A 21,660-nucleotide genomic window follows, 5' to 3' on the forward strand; every position below is an offset into this window, starting at 1 on the left:
GTTAAGACAACCCAGAAGAAATGAATAAATTCCTAGAACAATACAACCTACCAGAACTAAATCAAAATGGAAAATCTAAACAGACTGACTACTAGCAAGGTGACTGAAACAGTGAGCAAAACCTTTCAGCAAACAAAAGTCCAAAACCAAATGGCTTCACATTCGACTAAGAATTAATACTAATTCTTCTAAAACTCTTTCAAAAAGTAGGAGAGGGTCAAATTCTTCCAAACATATTTTATGAGGCCAGTATTACCCTGATACCAAAACCACAAAAGGATATCCCCTCCAGCACATATACACACACATTACAGGCCAATATTCCTGATGAGCATACAAGCAAAAATCCTCAACAAAGTATCAGCAACCTGAATTCAACAATACATGAAAAGGATCACATACCATGGTAAATATGGGATTTATTCCCATATATGCAAGGATGGCCCAACATTCACAAATCGTTAATGTGATATACCACATTAACAACAGAAAGGATAAAACCGTATGATCATCTAAACAGATGCAGAAAAAGCATTTAACAAAGTTCAACATCTGTTTATGATAAAAACTCTCAACAAAGCAGATATAGAAAAAATGTACCTTAAAATTATAAAGGCTATATATGAGAAGCCCACAGCTAAGGTCATACTCAAAGGTGAAAAGCTGAAAGCTTTTCCTCTCAGGAACAAGACAAAAATGTCCACTCTTGTTATTTTTATTCAACATAGTATTGGAAGTCCAGCCAGAGAAATTAGGGGTGGGGGAAGGCATCTGGATTGGGAAGGAAGAGTAAAACTCTCACTATTTGTAGATGACATGATATTATATATAGAAAATCCTAACCATTCTATCAAAAAGCTGCTAGAACTAACCAACAAATTCAGTAAAGTTGTAAGATACAAAATCAATACACAAAAACAAGTCACTGTTGTTTACATTAATAATGAAGTATAAGAAAGAAAAATTATGAAAAAAAATCCCATTTATAAGTACATCAAAAAGAATAAAATGCCTAGGAATATATGTAATGAATAAAGTGAATGACTTATACACTGAAAACTGTAAGACATTAATGAAATAAATTGAAGAAGATAGAAATAGATGGATAGATATTTCATGGTAATGGATTGGAAGAATTAATATTGTTAAAATGTCCACATTAACCAATGTATAGATTCAGTGCAATCCCAATCAAACTTTCAATAGCATTTTTCACAGAAATAGGACAATCCTAAAATTGCATTGAACTGCAAAAGATTCCAAATAGTCAAAGCAAATCTTCAGAAAAAAGAACAAAGGTGGAAGTATCATGTTCCCCGATTCCAAATTATATTACAAAACTACAGTAATCAAAGCAATATGGTATTGGCATAAAACAGACACACAGTTCAATGGAATGGAATATAGATACCAGAAATAAACCCATAAATACCTGGTCAATTAATTTATGATGAGAGATCAGAATAAAATTGGAGAAGCAATAGTCTCTTCAATAAATGGTGTTGGGAAAATTGGACAGCCGTATGCAGAAGAATGAAACCCAACCACTATCTAACACCATACACAAAAAATTAACTGAAAATGGATTAAAGAGCGAAGTTAAGACCTGAACCATAACACTTTAAAGAGAAAACATAGGCAATACACTCCTTAATATAGGTTTTGATGATTTTTTTAAAAAAATTCTGACACCAAAAGTGTTTAAGTGGGACTACCTCAAACAAACAAACTTCTGCACAGCAAAGGAAACCATAAACAAAATGAAAAGGCAAACCCTCTTGAATGGGAGAAAATATTTGGAAATCATATCTGATAAGGGCTAATATTCAAAATACACAAAGAACTCATACAACTTAACATAAAACGAACAATCTGATTAAAAATTAGGCAGAGGATATGAAAAGGCCTTTTTCCAAAGAAGATATGCAGATGTCTGATAGGTACATTAAAACAACTCAATGTCATTAATCATCAGGGAAATATAAATCAAAACTAAAATGAGATATCACCTCATAGCCAAAAAGAATGAAAAAGACAAGAAATAAGGGCTGGTGAGGATATGAAGAAAAAGGTACCCCTGTGTACTGCTGGTGTGAGTTTAAATTGGTACAACCACTATGGACAACAGTATGGAGGTTCCTCAAAAGATTAAAAAGAGAACTACCACATGATCCAACAATCCCACTTTTGGATATATATCCAAAGGAAACAAAAACACTATTTTGAAAAGATCTATGTGCCCCTACATTCAATTCAGCTTTATTTAGCATAGCTGAGATGTGGAAACAATCTACATGCCCATCGATAGATGAATAGACAGAGAAATTTTGGTGTATATATACACAATAGAATACTATTCATCTATTTAAAAAAGTGAAATCTTGCCATTTGTGACAACATGGATGGACCTTGAGAGCATTATGCTAAAGGAAAGAAGTCAGAGAGAAAAAGACAAATACCATATGACCTCATGTGTGGAAACTAAGCAAAACCAAACCAAGCTCATAGATACAGAGAACAGGATGGTGGTTTCATGAGGTGTGGGGGTAAGGGGATGGGCAGAAGGGGAAAATTGTGTAAACTGTTTTTGTCTAGATTAAATAAATGGAATAAAATATTTAAAAAGTTCATACATTGAGACGTTACCTCACAAATATTAGGGCAGCTACTATCAAAAATACAGAAAATAACAAGTGTTGGCAAGAACGTGGAGAAATTGAAACCTTTGTGCACTATTGGTGGGAATGTGAAATGATGGAATTCTATCCTGTCTAATGTTCTATTCATCTATTTTTACAGTAATCACGATGTTTTATTAACCATAACCCTATAGCATGCTTTGGTGTTTGTTAGGGGAAATCTTCCTCTCTCTGTTCATTCTTTTTCATCAGTCATTTTTATTCCTACTTTTCAGCTATTCTTTTGGAATCAATTTGTCAGTATCTAGGACTGCAATGCCATTTAGATTAACTTTGGAATAAACTCTCACATATACAGTATTGATTCTTCCCATTCAGAAAACAATAATTATTTCCATTTACTTAGTTCTGTTTTATGGCTTTTAGTGTTTTTTCTTCTGATTTACAGGTTTCTTGCATTTCTTGAAAGATTTATTTCTGGGTATTTAAGAGTCATGTTTTGTTACTATAAACAGAAATTTAAAAATAGCATTTTAAAATATATTATTACTTGTGAAGTCCACTTTATTTCATTTGTTGACCTTGTTTAGACCTTATTGCTGAATTATCTGGTTAGTTCTAGTAGTTAATGAGTTGATTCTCTTGGACTTTCTGTGTCTAAAAACCTGTGACGGACAATCACATTTTGGTTGTATTATCCCATAATTATAAACTTTTCTTGTGTATTTGCATTTACAAGAATCTGTAGGACAAATATTAATAGTAGCAATGAAAGAGGCATCTGTGCTTTATTCCTAAGTCAATATTGCTTTTGTCTCAATAGTCTTAGATGGCTCACCACCATAACTAAATTCTTGCCAGTAATATCAAGGAAAGGAGAAGGAGAGGGCATATGCCTTCCTTTTAAAGTCCCAAAACACAGTGGGACAAAAACCTGAAAATAAACAAACATAAAAGAAAAGGACAGCTTCACTTTGCTTGTATCAGCCTATCACCCAGGCTGGTGTGGCTCAGCACAGAGAGGGAACTCCAAGTTTCAACAGTTCCTTCCCCTCCCTGGAGAAGAAAGAGTAAGGTGAGCAACTAGCTTCCCTAGACTTCTGATGCACTGCATGAAGGACCTGCTGCAATTTCATCTCACCCAGAGACTGGCTCAACCGAGATGTTCGGAGATGGCTTGGAACAAGGAAGAAGAGCTAGGGATAGCAGTGTCAGCCATGCAAGCAGGCGCAACCTCAGTTCACAGTGGCCTGTCCTGCAAAGGACCTCATCAGTTTTTGCTGCTGAAGAAACTGATGACCAGGACAGCCCTCGTGCCTCCCTGAAGATTTAACCACTGCATTTCTCCTGCACAAATTTTCACAGTACTTTAAAAAGATCATACCACATAATCAGGTGGGATCTATCCTTGGGATGCAAGGATGGGTCAACATATGCAGATCAATAAATGTGACATACTACATTAAATGAATGAAGGATAAAAATCATACAATCATCCCAGTAGATGCAGAAGAAGCATTTAACAAAATTCAACATCCTGTCATGATAAAAACTCTCAACAAAGTGGGTATAGAAGGAACATACCTCAACATAATAAAGGTCCTATATGACAAGCCCACAGCTAAAATCATATGGAAGGCTGAAAGCTTTCCCTCTAAGATTGGTAACAAGACAAGGATGCCACTGTCACCACTCCTATTCAACACAGTACTGGAAGTCTTAGCTAGACCAATTAAGGAACAAAAAGAAATAAAAGACATCCAAATCAGAAAGGAAGAAGTAAAACAGTCTTCATTTGCCCATGACATGATATTATATATAGAAAATCCTAAAGACTCCACCAAAACATCATCAAAACTAACCAACAAATTCAGTACGCTATAGGATACGATATCAACATTTAAAAATTAATTGTGTTTCTATACACTAACAACAAAACATTGATTAAAAAATAAAGAAAATAGGGGCGCCTGGGTGGCTCAGGTTAAGCCTCTGCCTTCGGCTTGGGTCATGGTCTCAGGGTCCTGGGATCGAGCCCCACGTCAGGCTCTCTGCTCAGTGGGGAGCCTTCTTCCCCTGTCTCTCTCTGCCTGCCTCTCTGCCTACTTGTGATCTCTGTTAGATAAATAAATAAAATCCTTAAAAAAAAATAAAGAAAATAATCCCATCTCCAATAGCAGCCCTAAACAATAAAATCTAATAAATTTAACCTAGGAAGTGAAAGGTCTATATACTGAAAACTATCAGACACTGATGAAAGAAACTGAAGAAAATGTGAATAAATGGAAAGATAACCCATACTCATGAAGAATTAATATTGTTAAAATGGCCATACTACCCAAAGCCATCTTTAGATTCAATGGCATCCTTATCAAAATTCCAATAGCACTTTTTCACAAATTAAAAAAAAAATCTTAAAATTTATATGGAACTACAAAAGACTGATTAGTCAGAGCAATCTTGAGAAAGAACAAAACTTAAGGCATCATACTTCCCAATTTTAAACTTTATACAAATAAATAGCAAAAACCCAAACAATCCAATTTAAAATGGGCAAAGCATCAGAATAAGCCTTTTGCCAAAGAATGCATACAAATGGCCAAGTACATAAAAAGGTACTCAGTCCCAACAACCATTAGGAAAATGCAAACCAAAATCAAATGAGATATCACTTCACACCTGTTAGAATGGCTATTACCAAATAGGTAAGAGATAACAAATGTTGGCAAGGATGGAACCAAAAGGGAACCTGTGCACACTTGGTGGGAATGTAAATCGGTACAGCCATTATGGAAAAAAATATAGAGGTCCTTAAAAAATTAGAAGTAGAACTACCATATGATGTAGCAAGTTCACTTCTGGAAATATAGCCAAAGAAAATGAAAGCAGGATCTGAAAGAAATATCTGCCTTCTCATATTCACTGCAGCATTCCTCACAATAGCTAAGACATGAAAACAACCTCAGGGTTCAGATCCATTGATGGATGGATGAATAGATGAAAGAAAACATTATATATGTATGTGTGTGTGTGTGTGTGTGTGTGTGTGTGTGTATAATATCATATATATAATTTCTTTCATTCATATATTTCATATATATATTGTTTTCTTCCATCTATAATACTCCATTGCATATGCATATGCAATGGAGTACTATAGAGCCATAAAAAGGAGGAAATCTTGCCATTTGTGAAAACATGAATGGACCTTGAGAGCCACTATACTGAGTGAAATAAGTTAGACAGAGAAATACAAATACCATATGATGCTTCTTACCTGTGGAATCTAAAAAATCTGAATTCATAGAAGCAGAAGAGTAGAACAGCGGTTTCCAGGGGCTAAGTGGTGGAGGAAGGAGACACTGGTCAAAGGGTACAGATAACCAGTTGTAAGAAAAATAAATTCCAGGGTGTAATGTACAGCATAGGGACTACAGTTAACAAAACTGTATTGTATACTTGAAAGTTGCTATAAGAGTAGATATTAAATTTCTTTACCATAACAACAACAACAACAACAAAATGGTAATTATGTGAGGTGTGATGGTTGTGTTAACTAACTTTATTATGGTAAACATGTCACAATATATACATATACCACATCATCACACTGTACACCTTAAATTATACAGTGTGAGATGTCAATTCTAACTCATTAAAGTTGGGAAAAGAGAACAGAAAAAAATCATAACTAAGAGAGTAGATCAGTGCCTAAGTATGAACAAACTGTACATATAAAAATAAAATTATAGTGCTCCACAAATGTTCTCATTAAAGAAGCAAGAAATTTATATGCCCATCTTACTAAATCTTTCCAAAGCAAGCACATATTGGTAATTAAATGATTTAAGCTTCCAGCTAAATGTTGTTCTTTCGCTGATATTTATTTCAGAGCTAACAAAAACCACTGAGAAGCTAGAATCTGGCGTATGACTCACACATATAAGCACATTAACAAGCCTGTATCAGGGCTCAATCAAACTGAGCAAATACTTCTAGAAATTTTCCCTCGTGTGTTTTATTCAGTTACTAAGCGGATTTAAAGTCTCAGCTCTGCCACATACACCCAGCACACATGCTCAAAGCGCTTGATTTCACCCCTGGGCAAAATTCCATATTCAAGACTAGATCTAGAACAGATGGTCACTCCACCTCTTCTCTTATCTGGTTGTGCCCTGTGAAAAATGCATAGACTAAAGGGAATACATTCCACAACAGGGCCAGAACAAACATTGTTGCTATTAATACTAGTAATAATATTTATTAAGTACTTCTGTTTATATGATACCCTAATAATCTCTGTACAGAATGAGTCCTGGTGATCACAATGTTCCATGTAGGAACTGTGTACATTCTTCATGCTCTTTAAGGAATGTGCCCAGCTCTTGCCTTCACAGAGTTTTCAATCTAATCAGTGATTATGTGTCTATTACCATTCTTTTTCTTGTTTTTTAATTTTATTTATTTATTCAACAGAGAAAGAGAGAGATCACAAGTAGGCAGAGAAGCAGGCAGAGAGAGAGAGAGGGAAGCAGGCTCCCCACTGCACAGAGAGGCCGACATGGGGCTCCATCCTAGGACCCTGAGATCACGACCTGAGCCGAAGCAGAGGCTTTAACCCACTGAGCCACCCAGGTGCCCCTAGTACTATTCTTGAGCCAGATATACAATCAATACATTTCAATCTTATTTATTAAATAAATATTAAATATATATTTATATAAATAAGAAATTTATATTAAATATGAAATTTATTTATTAAATTAAAATCTTTGAGAACTGAATGAGTCTTATTAACATGCTATTGCCAATGCTTTGGGGATAATGAATAAGGGAAGGAGAACGTGTGCGAAGGCAGGAATGAACACAGTATGGGGGAAAGTTGGAGAGTAGTGGGAAGATTAGATTCTAGGCACAATGGTGCCAAACTATGAAAGGTCTTAAATATTCCAAAAGCTGATCTCTAGCAGAGTAAAAATTTAGTAAGTCACTGATAGTATATAGCCTCAGATAGTGGCTCCTCGGCATTTCCACATGGTCCTAGGGCCATGTGTGCAAAGAAGAGAAGGATGGTAGTCCTCTCATTCCTCAGAACCAAATGTCCAGTCTTTGCCAATGTTTCTGGTTTGGCATTAGTTGCTGGTTGTCCTTTATTAGAAAAATGGATTAAGCAGCAGAAATAGTGCCAGTATCAACTACACACTGGCTCTAAATCACAGTGAAGAAAAACAAATTTCAAATTACCACTAGGCTTTGATTAAACACCAACTCATATATAGATTCAGTTGATAAAAAACAATTGAAGGAAGTGTTTTAAAAACTGTATTATGCATAATAATCACTTAACTTGTTAAATTCAGCTTTTTGGGCCCCACCCTCACCAAGACTCTGATGCAATAAATTTAGGGCCCTAAATTATGCATGTTATTCAAAGGCAATAAAATCAGTTGATTCTAAGACAGGTAATCCAATACCAAATGGAAACTAAGTGGAAAGGTTCTGAAAGAGTACTAAAAATGGCTTATCGATCTCTTTTATCTTTTCCTATTATATCATCTTTAATATAAATATAATAATAAAAATAAAGTAAATATAAATATAAGTATAATATATTATATATAAATTAAATATATAATATAAATATAAATAAATATAAATATAAAAATAAATATAAACTCAAATTACAAAGACATGAAACCACAGCAATTCTTAATTTATCTATTAAGACATTTATACTCTACATCATTGTTGATGAAAAATATGAAGGATTAGTATGTCATTCTTCAACAATTAGAAATTACTTACTTAATCATTAAATATCATTCAAATCCTTGGACAAAAATAAAAACCTTGCTTTTTAAAGGATAATTTTTGCCAAATTATTTTCTGTGATGAAGTATACCCATTATAATATCATGAAGGTCATGAAACTTCATCGTCTATAATAATCAGATATGTAATTAGATATGTAATTATAAAATTCATTTTTCTATTTTTAAAACTTTTGGTTATCAATTCTTTTTAAGAAGGACACATTCTGGGGCACCTGGGTGGTTCAGTCATTAAGCATCTGCCTTTGGTTCAGATCGTGATCCCGGGGTCGTGGGATCAAGCCCTGCACTGGGCTCCCTGCTTAGCAGGAAGCCTGCTTCTTTCTTTCCCTCCCCCTTTGTTTGTGTTTCCTCTCTCACTTTGTGTCTCTCTCTGCCAGATAAATAAATAAAATCTTAAAAAATAAATAAAAAATCAAAAGGACACATTCAAAGAATATTTCAGAAAAAAAACAATAATTGGCATTTAAATAAATCTTATAATTATTTCATATTTTATATCTTGGCTAAAACTGTAACAAACAAAACCCTAATTTGAACAGAAAACAAAAAACAAAGGCTTATGAAGCTAAAAGTCATAATAAAAATGGTTTTACATAATAAGTAATGACAATATTCAATGAGAGTGCTATCAGAAATTAAAGAGTGAGACTATTCAACAAGTATTTGGAAGAAACAACATTTTTAAATCTGAAAAAGGTAAATTACGTTCACTAAAATTAATACTCTGCAATCATTTGGGGTCCTCTGAGGCAAGTTTTATTGGTTTGACTTTATATCCATCGAAACCTTTGTTAAAAGAGATAAAACAGAAAAAAAATGTTTTATTCCATTCATTTTGTAGATATTTTTAAAATGAGAAAACTCCCAAGGTATCTATGATTTCCAAAGAAACAAAGTAAGGGATTTGTTCTAAATGGGGTACTACTAACATGGCATAAAATATCATAAGCTCCTATTTTTAGAGGAATGAAGAATATGACATTATACATAAGATCCAGTTATCTGCCATCTTATATTCAATCTATAAGTTCAGGAATGTTACTTCTTATAAATAAGATCAATACCTATGGAGGTAAGTGGATTTAAAAATACTCTATGTTGAGCAGAGAAGTCTCTACGGGGGGCTTAGGAGATGCCAACCTACCTACCAATCTAGAGAGAGAAACCAGAAAAAAAAAACTGATTTGATAACACTAACATATTAAAATATATAAAATAATATATTTTAGAATATGCACACACACATATATATATGTGGCAAATTTAACTGAGTGATTCAAATAACAGGGGGGTTATTCGCGAAAGAGACAGTAAGTAGTGATGTTATGTGATTCTGTAGTTTAAAATTTCACTTTATAAAAATTCCATGGATTGAAAATGTTTCATATATTGAAATACATTTCTACTGCTGTGTTATACCAGTTTCTTTCAATTTTAATACCAGTATAGTTAACATACAGTGTCATATTCATTTCAGGCCTATAATATAGTGATTCGACAATGCTTGTCATAAGTGTACTCTTAATCCTCTTGATCGATTTCATCCATCCTCCCACCCACTTCCCCTCTGGTAACCATCTGCTTGTTCTCTATAGATAAAATCTGTTTTTTTGGTTTGTCTCTTTTTCTCTCTTTTCACTTGTTTTGTTTCTTAAATTACTCAGGTAAGTGAAATCATACGGTATTTGTCTTCCTTTGACTGACTTCGCTTTGCATTATACTTTATATCCATCCATGTTGTTGCAAATGTCACGATCTCATTCGTTTTTGTGGCTCAGTGACAGTCCATTGTATATGTATGTGCTACATCTTCTTTGTCTATTCATCCACTGATGGACACTTAGGCTGCTTCTGTGATTTGGCTATTATAAATATGGTTGCAATAAACATAGGGGTACATAGATCTTTGCAAATTAGTGTTTTCATATTTTTGGGGTAAATACCCAGTTGTAAGACTGCTGGATTATAGGGTAGTTCTATATTTAATTTTTTGTGGAACCACCATACTGTCTTCCACAGTGGTTATACCGGTTTGCATTCCCACCCAAACTGCAAAACAGTTCCTTTTCTCCACATCCTCACCAACACTTGTTTTTTGTATTTTTGATTTTAGCCATTCTGACAGGTGTGAGATGACACTGCACTGTGGTTTTGATTTGCATTTTCCTGATGATTGGTGATGATGAGCCATCTTTTCATGTGCCTTCTGGCCATCTGTATGTCTTCTTTGGAGAAATGTCTGTTCATGTCTCATGCTCATTTTTTAATTGGGTTATTTGTTTTGGGGGTGTTGAGTTTTATAAGTTCTTTATATATTTTGGATAGGAACCCTTTATCAGATATCATTTGCAAATATCTTCCCCATTCCAATGGTTGTCTTTTAGTTTTGTTAATTCTTTTGCTGTGCAGAAACTTATTTTGATGTAGTCCCAACAGTTTATTTTTGCTTTGGTTTCCATTGCCTCAGGAGACATATCTAGAAAAACACTGCTATGGCTGATGTCAGAGAAATTACCGCCTATGTTGTCTTCTGGGATTTCTATGGTTTTAGGTCTCACCTTTAGGTCCTTAATCCCTTTTGAGTTTGTTTTTGTGCATGGTGTAAGAAAATGGTCACCCAGTTACATTCTTCTGTATGTAGCTGTACAATTTTCCCAACACCATTTCTCGAAGGGACTGGCTTTTTCCATTGCATATTCTTGCCTCCTTTTTCAAAGATTAATTAACCATGTAATTTCAGGTTTATTTCTGTGCTTTCCTTGCTGTTTCACTGATCTATGTGTCTATTTTTGTGCCAGTATCATACTGTATCATACTGTTTTGATTACTACAGCTTTGTGGTACATGATATGCCAGTTTTTAATCACGCATGCCATCAAGTAGCACAAGTAAATCAAGCTCATCAAAGACTGCTAACAAACAAAACAAAACAGAACACTGTGATTTCAGGAGAAAAGAGAGAAGGTCAAGACACTTTCCCACCATAATCACATTGTTTTGGTGCTTATTTTGAAAGGCCAAAGAACTACATTAAAATTTCCTATTTCTAATAGAAATATAGTTTGATTAGGTAGTGATCATGACCACAAGTGGACTATTCTGTGAGGTACCTGTAGATGTTGTGGAGGTGGAGATTGATAAAACACTGTCCTTCACTTTAAGAAACTCATCATCTACCTGGCGGCAAGAGATCCATTTGCTAGCTATAATATGAGATGGGATAAAAGGCACCAAAAGGCGGTATCAGCAACTCATGGTGGGACTAAAGGAGCAGAGCAATCACCAGATTCCTGGTCCATAGTGCCTAGTAACTCTGAAACCAGAGCTGTTCCTCCTTGATTTTCCCAGAAGAGCTAAGGGAGGAATATTGTCTGAGTATTGGGGCAAAAGCACAGACCAGATGCCAGAAAAGCTCCTTAGAAGGACTTTTGAACAAACCCTTCCCCCACATCGTAGTTCCTTGTGTAGCCAATGACTGAGCCTCTCTGGGGTTCCTCATCTGTCAGATAATTTCTGGACAGTAAGTACAGCCTTTGCAGGCACTTTGATTTGTCTTCCTTTTGTTCTGCTAAGTCATTTACCATTCCTCTATCCATTCCATGTTTAATGGGCTATGGACTGGGGTTCAGATGTCTTTGAATTTCAGTAGATCTGGGGCAAGTTTCTGATTGTTCTTGCTGGATTTTCAAAAGAATAGAGTACATAAATGACTTAATTCTTTCATCTCAAAACCTGTCTTGATTACAAGATTATTACGATTCATAACTTAATTGATATTAAGAATATTAAAAATATGGTGGAAAAATTTAAACTCAAACTGTAAAACAAGACCTTTTCGAGACAAATTTTAAACACTGTGGCAAGTAGGGTAGGAGAAGATGCTTTGTGGTTTCAGAAAGCAGAAGCTTCAGAGTGTTCCCACATCATCTCAAGGAGGTCACTATTCTCCTGAAGTACAGTACAGTTAGTAAACTACAAGTAATTCAAACCTTTACAAAGATGGTGAACTCTTCCACTTTCTCATTGGCTAACAACAACTTCTTCTGTGCACCTTCTAGGGCCTGCTCACTTTGCAGTGCTAATCCCTGAAGATGCTTAGATGCCGCCGTTTCAATCTCTGCCATTGCAGTTTCGGTCTCACTTATTTTTGATACTAGGAGACTAAGCTTGACATCCTGCAGAAGACCAGTGATCACAGAATAGAAAATCATTCACAAACATATCAGGAAGACTTAGATATACATGTCAGGTAAAAAAATGGTTTCATGATTCTCTTTCTGTATGTATTTATTTTCATTTGGTTAAAATGGATGGTTGTTTTCATTTATTTTCAATAAAATATCCTGGGCACATATTCTCATATATTTATCATCAAAGTTATTTATATTTCTAAAAATTATAAAGACATCATTAAAGACATGGAAACTATTTTAGAGCAAAAGATCTCACAAATCAAATAGAAATATTTAATTAGTTTATAAGGTTAAGTGCGTCCAAAAAATTTATAGCCACTTAGGCCAGTTCTTAACAATAATGTTCATTTAAACACATTATCAAGACACAAAATCTGTTTCTCTAATATAGCACTACCTTTAATGTTAAACAAATTCTGTTTCATGTAGAGATAGAAATGTACTTTGCAGTTATCTGAAACAATTAAGTTGCTCATAATAGTTTTGGGGAGAAAAAAAATGAGGACTTTAAAAATTTAAAAGATACGATAACATTCTATTTCTAAGCTAACATGTCCAAAAAGCGTACCTTTTTTTCTAATTCCTCTTTAGTTTTTTGATACATCTGTTCATACTGTGACTTTTCTTTCACGGCAACACTGAGTCTCTGCTTTAGTGAATCAATTGATACCTTCTTATTGGAACATTCTTCAGTTAGTGTCTTCACCTATAGCAAAAGCCTAAAGGTAACTATTATCGGTTAAGGCATCCTAGTCATAAACTCCATTTGTTTAAACAGAAACCAAACGAATTCATGAATAAGTCTAATTTCTTTATTCTCTCATAAATGGTATCAAATTTAAATAAATAAAAGTTTAAAAATACACAATATCAAATGCAAGTATAAGGTTTGTAGAACTTATATCACAAATGAGACAAAAACCCTTAAATCATTAAAAAATGAAAAATGCACAAAAAGGTATGAAAAGGTATGAATGAAGGTTTTTTTTTTAACAACTTCAACTTTTAATAATGGAAACAATTTGCCATTCCAGAAACAACGGCAGGGAAGAAAAATCTTCCCTATTAAAATAAACTCATCAAAATTATAAATATTATAACTTTTTTACTTCTGTGATTTAAAATGCTGTCCTGCAATACTACCCCTTTCATTTTTAACAACATTCTGGTATCATCACATGTTGAAGAGAAAACAGTATTACAGCAAAGCTTAGTTTAATTTAACATAAGAATTAGTACAGTGATTTTTAAAAATCTCTGGCCATATGTGTGGTCTGCCTAATAATACATTACTAATTTTAACTATGTTTCCTTTCATTACTAACCTAAACTTCCGTTAAGTAGGGGATGGTTGTCTCTGATTCTTAAGCAAGCTGAGTCATGGGTAACTTTCAGTCATAACCATATAACATGTACTTTTTAGGATAAAATTAAGTAAGTGCTGCAACATACTAATTATACATTTGAAAGAAGAAATAGTTTCTCTTTATTCACTTAATGCCACTAAAGATATGTAATTACTTATAAAAAGATTCTAAGACCATATCCAGAATGATATCTGGAATGAAAGTTTAAAAATCAGCAGTATTTAAATGACAACACTGAAAAAAAAAACAAACCTATAGGAAGTAATTATACATGGATGTGTGGAGGAGAAAAAGAAAGAAAATCCATGTGCATTTGTCTTGCTCATGTAAAATTTTCTCTCTTAAATCCACTTGAGCTAACAGATACTTACATTTTTATTTTCAACAAGGAAAGTAAGGGAGATGTTCTCTCTGGAGTGGATAACATTTAGTGAATGCCAAAGCACAAGCTGCTTTATGAGTTGTGCAAATAGCACCTTACAAACAAAACAAAACAAAACCAAACAAAACAAAAAACCCAAAAATCTCTTAGTCAGCAAATTGCTGATTTCCACTTTAGGGTCAGATATGCAACTGTGTTAAATACAACTCTCTTTCTAAGTACACTGAATTAAATGTACAGAAGGAAAAAGTACACTTAAAAATGTTGGGTGAGTACATTTTTTAAAGAACTTCTGGTAGTTGGTTATCACCTTTTTCATTTAAAAATATATGCTTCATTCAATCATTATAAATGTTAGCAAACTAAATAAAGCAAATAATTCTAAATTGTATAAAGAACATCCGAAGGTTTTTAAATTTAAAATTGATTATCTTCTCATGATATGTTCACAAATAAAAAGAGAATGTGTGGCTACATTATATATGAGATTTGAGTCTTGAATTTTAAAAGAATGTAATTTCAGAGCAGGTAATGTAATTATGTAACAGTATACATATTTTATGAATATTTTCTATAAATTTATTAAGATTGATACTCAAGAGTATCAATAAATAAGAGGGCAGTGATTTTTTTTCAACATCTGAGAACATAAAAGCTGATACCTTTTTTTCAAGATTTTCTAACATTTCATTAATACTCTCATTACTTTCCAGATTTACTTTCTGTCGAAATTTCAAGTCCTCTATCAAATGTCTTTTCATGGTTATATCCCTCTCCATTCGGGACATCCTTGAAAGGGAAAAAAGATGTTTTATCGAAATGATAGAAAATATTTTAACAGTGATTATATGATTATATGATAAGCTTACATACTATCCAGTGCTATACCTCCTGTTAATTTTTAAATGCTATCTGATATTAATTGCAAATAAGATAATTACATGAGAAGAAATATTGCTCTATTAATAGTTTGAGTTTTTATAAAATTTATAATCCAGTCGTTACTGGTAATTATAGTATTATATATACATTAAGACATAAAAAATAGGATAACTGAGAAAGATTGACAAAATTTATGAAAAATTAAAATCATTATATCTAAGCTATATTCTTGCATTGCTATAAAAAATCCAACTGAAATTTGGAGATCATGAACAAGCCTAACACTGACTGGAAACAATTCTATACAAAAATAAACAAATATAAAATCTCATACCGTGATATAGAAACACAATAACCTTGGGCATGGTATCTTCTAATTTAATATCATTTATGACTGAACTGACCTATCAGTGCAGCTTCCCAGATAACCTGTGTGAAACGGCAGCTGCAATGACGACTACTACTGTGTGAAACGGCAGCTGCAATGACGACTACTACTGGTCCTATGGAATAGGAACAGGCCACATCTGCAGTGTATCTGCTGTGTGCCAAGCTCTGTTACAAGGGCTCTACACACAGTCGTTCAAGCCTCACAAGAATTTTATGAGTGGATGTTATTAAACTGTGATACGGAGCTAGCAGGTCAAGGAGCCAGGATCCAAAGAATGTGTCTCTAGAGCCTTCACTCTTAAATAGTAAACAAGACTGCTTCTGAGGCTCATAAATAAAACCAGAGATATTTTGTTTAAAAAATTAACCAATCTTTTAGTCTTGTAGTTTCATCTGTTAGTATCACTTCAAAGTTATCTTCACTTAAATGTGGTATACATGTATGTACAGTAGATAGATATATTTCTCAAACTATCAACAACAGACTGGAATTCTGTCTAAACATGTAATCACCCCTAAGCTGTAATAATATATATATAAAAGATATAGAAAGGAAATCATTTTGATTCAGTGAGATAGAACATTTCAAACCCCTTTCTGCTAATAAACACATGAAGTACAAACTTTTATAATCTTCCTTTTAGAAACAAGTGAAACTTTCCTTTTTCTCCACCTTAGCTCTATAAGCTTAGGCATTAAATCCAATAAAAGATCAATCTATACATTTATTTTTGTCCAAATAATTACCACATTCATAAGTTTTCTGTTTATAGTCTTTAGGTAATTAATTTATATATATTCAAAATTAAATGTTTAATCTAACTTTAAATATTCTTACTCTAAATAAAAAATAGTAAATAGTCTTTCATCAACCATGCTTATAGGTAATATTCTTAAACTTTCTTCTTATTGAGGTTTAAACATGAACTAAGGAAGGAAAAACTTCATTTTGAACTTGCAGTATTATTTCTTGGGGGCAATGTTTAATAGAGTTCACTACCACTAGGTGGCACCAAATACAATGGATAAAAATATCAAGAACATACTTCTCATGCATCTCCTTTATGTGTTCTTCTTTTGCTAGGAGTTCAAATTTCAGAGATTTCACATTTGATGACTGTTTAGTGAGTTCATTAGTCGCATTCTAGATTAAAAATACACATAAAATCAAATACACCTTTCAGTCTTTGGTGGAATGCAGCATACAAATAAATACCATTCTCATGAAGAGTTAAATTTGCAAAATTATGCTTATAATTAAGAAGGACATTTTATTATTTTTAAATGCTTTATTTTATATGTTTTAATAGAAGTACTAAGGTACACTAAAATTTTTATATAACATACCAAAACCACAGAAGAATGTCATTGTATAACAACTGTAAAAAGCACATACCCAAAATACACGTATGGGAAAGAAACATGGACGGTTTTATAAAATGTATATGTGCATGTGATTAATTTAGTATTTTAATGGGCTAATAAGATTACTTAAAATGAATGGCGGGTTTACTAAGAACCCAAAACAGACCAAATATGGTCACAAATGCTCTGCAGTTCCTCCCATTAGGAGGTAAGATTCAGCTTCCAACCCTTTCAGTCTGTCTGGCCGGTGATTTGCTTTGTCCAAAAAAAAAAAAAAAAAAAAAGTGACAGAAATGAAATTACGCAAGTACCAGATCCTGGGCCTCAACCCTTGCAGCTTGCACTTTTGCGCTCTCAGAACACTGCCTGGGATCACCTTGCAGGGTAGACGGAGGAAAGGCCACGTGGAGAAGCAGGGAGGGACCCGGGCAGCCGCTCTGCAGATCGGCTGTGAGTAAGGCTATCTTGGAACTTCTGGTCCAGATAAATCCTTGAGTTAAAAGAATGCAGCAGGCACAAGAGAGAACACAAAAGACAGAAGCAAAAGACCTGCCCGGTCCAACCCACTGGATCTTAAGAATTAATAAACTGCTACTGTTTTGAGCTGCTGCATTTTAGGATTTGTATGACAGTGACAGATAACTGATAGGGAACTTTACTAATACTAAATTTACTTACTTCAATTTATTACTACTATTACTACTTATTTTTCAAGTTCCTATGCACAAACATCAGTTTTTCTTTTTTTCTTTAAATATTTTATTTATTTATTTGACAGACAGAGATCATAGATAGGCAGAGAGACAGGCATAGAGAGAAGGGGGAAGCAGGCTCCCTGCTGAGCAGAGAGCCCGACTGGGGCTTGATCCCAGGACCCTGAGATCATGACCTAAGTGAAGGCAGAGGCTTAACCCACTGAGCCACCCAGGGACCCAAACATCAGTTTTTCAAAGCAGAACAGCTTTGTGGTATTTGCTGACTGCACAGTCCGGGAGCCAGAGGTAGTAAATGGAGTGTCAGGAACCCTAACTCTTAATTTGGACTCAAGTTCCAAGTAAACATGTAATCTGAGATATTACCTAGTGTTTTTGATATTTATAGTTTCCCCATCTAAATGATAGTGTTAACATACATTAATTTATTTGTTGAAATTTTAAAATATTAAATTAATATAAGCAGAATAAAATGTGATAGCTTTAAAAGTATTTGGAATATTTTGCTAATCTTTCTAGTAATTACAATCATTTGTGTTAGAACTATTCCCAGCTTTGACCATATCACACTAAATGAAACATAAATTTGAAAAGATGAAACCATTAATCACATCATGTAAATGAGAGTCAAATTCATTAGTCAGACTTCAAAATATCTCTGTGGTAAGGCATATCTAAATATAAAATTTGAAATAATTTTTAATTTTTACAAATATGGAAATTTTCTTAAAAATGGCAAGTGTACTGAATGTGAAAAATTTTGATTAAGTGGGGACATCTGGGTGGCTCATCAGTTAAGTGTCTGACTCTGGATTTCGGCACAGGTCATCATCACAGGGTTGCAGGATCAAGCCCCATGTCATGCTCAGCAGTGGAGCTCTTAAAATTCTCTCTCCCTCTCTCTCTGTTTCCCACTTCCTCAATCTCTCACTCTTTCTCTAAATAAATAAATAAAATACAAGCTAAAAATTTTTTTTGATTGTGTAATGCAATCTAAATTTCTACCATATTTGACAAGCATTGGCAGAATAAGATATTCCATACTAGTGAATTTAGCAGATAATTGAAGCTTTTGCTTCTACCATTAATTTTCAATTCTCTCTGGAATGATTGTTCACTCACTTAGAAACAAGAACATCCATACTTACATGAAACACTATAATAGTGATACTTCAATATAGTGATATATTATAAATATTATCACTGTATTAATTATATATGTTAACTTGCTATAGTAAGTCGTCACTATATCATTATATTGTCATGCCTTTTGGAACTATTATGATATAAATGGCTACTGACCCTTACTCTAAATGGTCCCAGACTGCTGTTTTTCTAATTTTGTATTTTTACCTTATTATTTTCCTATTTTCTTTTTCTGTCAATCCCTTGGCCAAAATTTCTTGCTTTTGCCATCCATATTCCTGCCTAAAAACAATTGTCTGCTCCTTTAATATGCCTACTTCTAATCTTTTGAGGTCTTTTCTGCTGAGAAGTTGAACAAAGAGACTTACTGGAGCTGTATTTAAAATAAAAAAGATAACTGGTGGTAAATGAAGCCTGACAGTATCTTTAGTGGAATAAATTAAGTGAATTTTAAGGTAGTTGTTTGATTCTTTTCTGTTTTTAGACTTAAGGCTGTTATTTTAGGTGACTGAAAATGCTGTAAGTCTGACTTCTGGAGAGTTGAGGGATTACTGAATTATAGTAAATAAAACACCAGCTTGATATATACTTTTACCAGAATCTCTAAATCTCACAGCCATTTCATTTGATCCTTAAAAATCCTTATGAAGTGGGTAGAAAGGTATCCCTGCTTTAGACCTCTGGAGAAATTATTTCCTCAGTCTGGTCCCATAAGAAGTTAATGCACAAAGAGTGATCAAAACCCAAGGCCTCTAATATTTTCCATTTCTACTATACAATATTTATCTGCAGCATGACCTCAAATCTGGACAAAACATTTATTTAAAAAATGTCACAATGGTAAGAATCCATCGTGGTTAGAGCTTTCCTGCTTAAGTTTATTAAAGGTGGGTTTTTGTTGTTATTGTTTGTTTGTTTGTTTGTTTTTAAACTGCAGAGTGTCTAAGTAAAAGCATGGACTCTAAAGTCAGAGGGATTGAGTTCTAATTTCGGTTCTCTTAGTAGTTCAGTTGACTTTGGACAATTAATTTAACCTGTGTTTCTGCTTTCTCAACAGTAAAATAGAGTAATAGATTTTATCTCACAGGAGAGAAGTGAGGTTTGTTTTTTTTAAAGATTTTTATTTACTGGGGCGCCTGGGTGGCTCAGTGGGTTAAGCCGCTGCCTTCAGCTCAGGTCATGATCTCAGGGTCCTGGGATCGAGCCCCGCATCGGGCTCTCTGCTCAGCGGGGAGCCTGCTTCCCTCTCTCTCTGCCTGCCTCTCCGTCTACTTGTGATTTCTCTCTGTCAAATAAATAAAAAATAAAAAAATCTTTAAAAAAAAAAAAAGATTTTTATTTACTTGTGAGAGACAGAGAGCGACCATGAGCACAAGCAGGTGGGGAGGAGCAGAGGGACAGGGAGAAGCAGAGTCCCCACTGAGCAGGGACCCCAACATAGGGCGTGATCCCTGGACCCTGAGATCATGACCTGAGCTGAAGGTAGGGGCTAAATGTCTGAGCCACCCAGGGACCCCTAAAAATGAGGTTTAAATGAGTTAATATATGTAAAGGACGTAGAACCAGCCTGGCAATAGTTTACCTATAAAGGAACAGTAGTTTAAAAGCTATGATGCTTCATTATTGACTTACTGGAAAACTGGAAAAGAACTTGGTCTACCCCAAAGGAATGCTTTCAATACGCAGGAAGTCAAACAGCCACAAATATAAACTGAAGTACTAGTAAATTCAAATTTTATAAATAACTATAAATACACCAAATATAAATAACACACACCATCTACTGGAAGGAATTTGTACATACCTAAATATTTGGTTATCTATCTATATATAGTTGGATACCTTGAAGAAACATGTATAATAGAGGTAAAAATGAGGATACAGAAAATACATATGAGCAATGAAATGATACTCAATACACCATGTGTTCTAAGAGGTATACCTAAGAATTTACACAGAAAAGACTAAAATTACCTGGATAAAATTTTAAAAGGTCATGTAAATCTTTAATATATTCAAATCTAATGAGTTTCTTCTTAATTAGGCATAAAAACATCAACAAGAAAGTTTTTTTTTTAGAAAATTATGATGTTAGCAAGTTGTTATCTGCCATGGGTTGAATTGTGTCCCTATAAAATTTGTATGTTAAAGTCTTAACCCCAGTACCTCAAGATGTGACTGTATTTGGATAAGGCCCTAAAGAAATAATTAAGGTAAAACGAGGTCGTATGGGTGGACCTTCACCAGACATGACTGGTATCCTTGTTAGAAGAGGAGAGCGAACACAGATAACACAGACACAGGACTGACCATAAGAGGTACAAGTTAACGAGAGAACCTATAACCTATTGATACCTAGATCTTGGACCTGTAGACTCCAGAACTATGAGGAAAAGAAATTCCATTACTTAAGCCATGCAGTGTGTGGTATTTTGTTAGGAAGACCTAGCAAATTAATAGAATATCAAAACAGATTTGTAGTAACAGAGTGTATTATACACCTTAAGGCACTGGTCTTCTAAGATACTTCCATATTAAAACATGAAACAAGGCAGAGTAAAGATTTATCCTTTCTGTCCCTATGTAGCCTGGTCAGTGTCCTAGGACTCCAGGCTAGATATGGACACTTCACTTCAAACATACATGGAGTATGACCTAACTTGCTCCAGACATTCTCATAGTCTTATCTTTGTGACTCACACATTCCTCCAAAGTGAAGAGATTTATATGTGGGTGAAAACTTACACCA

The 21,660-nt window shown here is 34.0% G+C and overlaps 1 protein-coding gene across 5 annotated transcripts in view; it reads right to left on the reverse strand.

Annotated features, from left to right (window-relative positions):
- Positions 1-21,660, reverse strand: part of CNTLN (centlein) — a 297,883-nt gene that overhangs the window by 21,912 nt on the left and 254,311 nt on the right. For 4 of the 5 annotated variants that reach the window (XM_059411596.1, XM_059411594.1, XM_059411595.1 and 1 more), the window contains 4 exons: positions 16,734-16,831; positions 15,078-15,204; positions 13,235-13,372; positions 12,463-12,648 (listed from right to left, as the gene is read on the reverse strand). In XM_059411596.1, the coding sequence (XP_059267579.1) occupies positions 12,463-12,648; positions 13,235-13,372; positions 15,078-15,204; positions 16,734-16,831 (549 nt within the window). Of the gene's footprint in view, positions 1-12,462; positions 12,649-13,234; positions 13,386-15,077; positions 15,205-16,733; positions 16,832-21,660 lie in introns of those variants that run through there. The other variant, XM_059411597.1, reaches the window with a different exon arrangement.

Source organism: Mustela nigripes, chromosome 9 (genome assembly GCF_022355385.1).
Source record: "Mustela nigripes isolate SB6536 chromosome 9, MUSNIG.SB6536, whole genome shotgun sequence".
Taxonomy (NCBI): Eukaryota; Metazoa; Chordata; class Mammalia; order Carnivora; family Mustelidae; genus Mustela; species Mustela nigripes.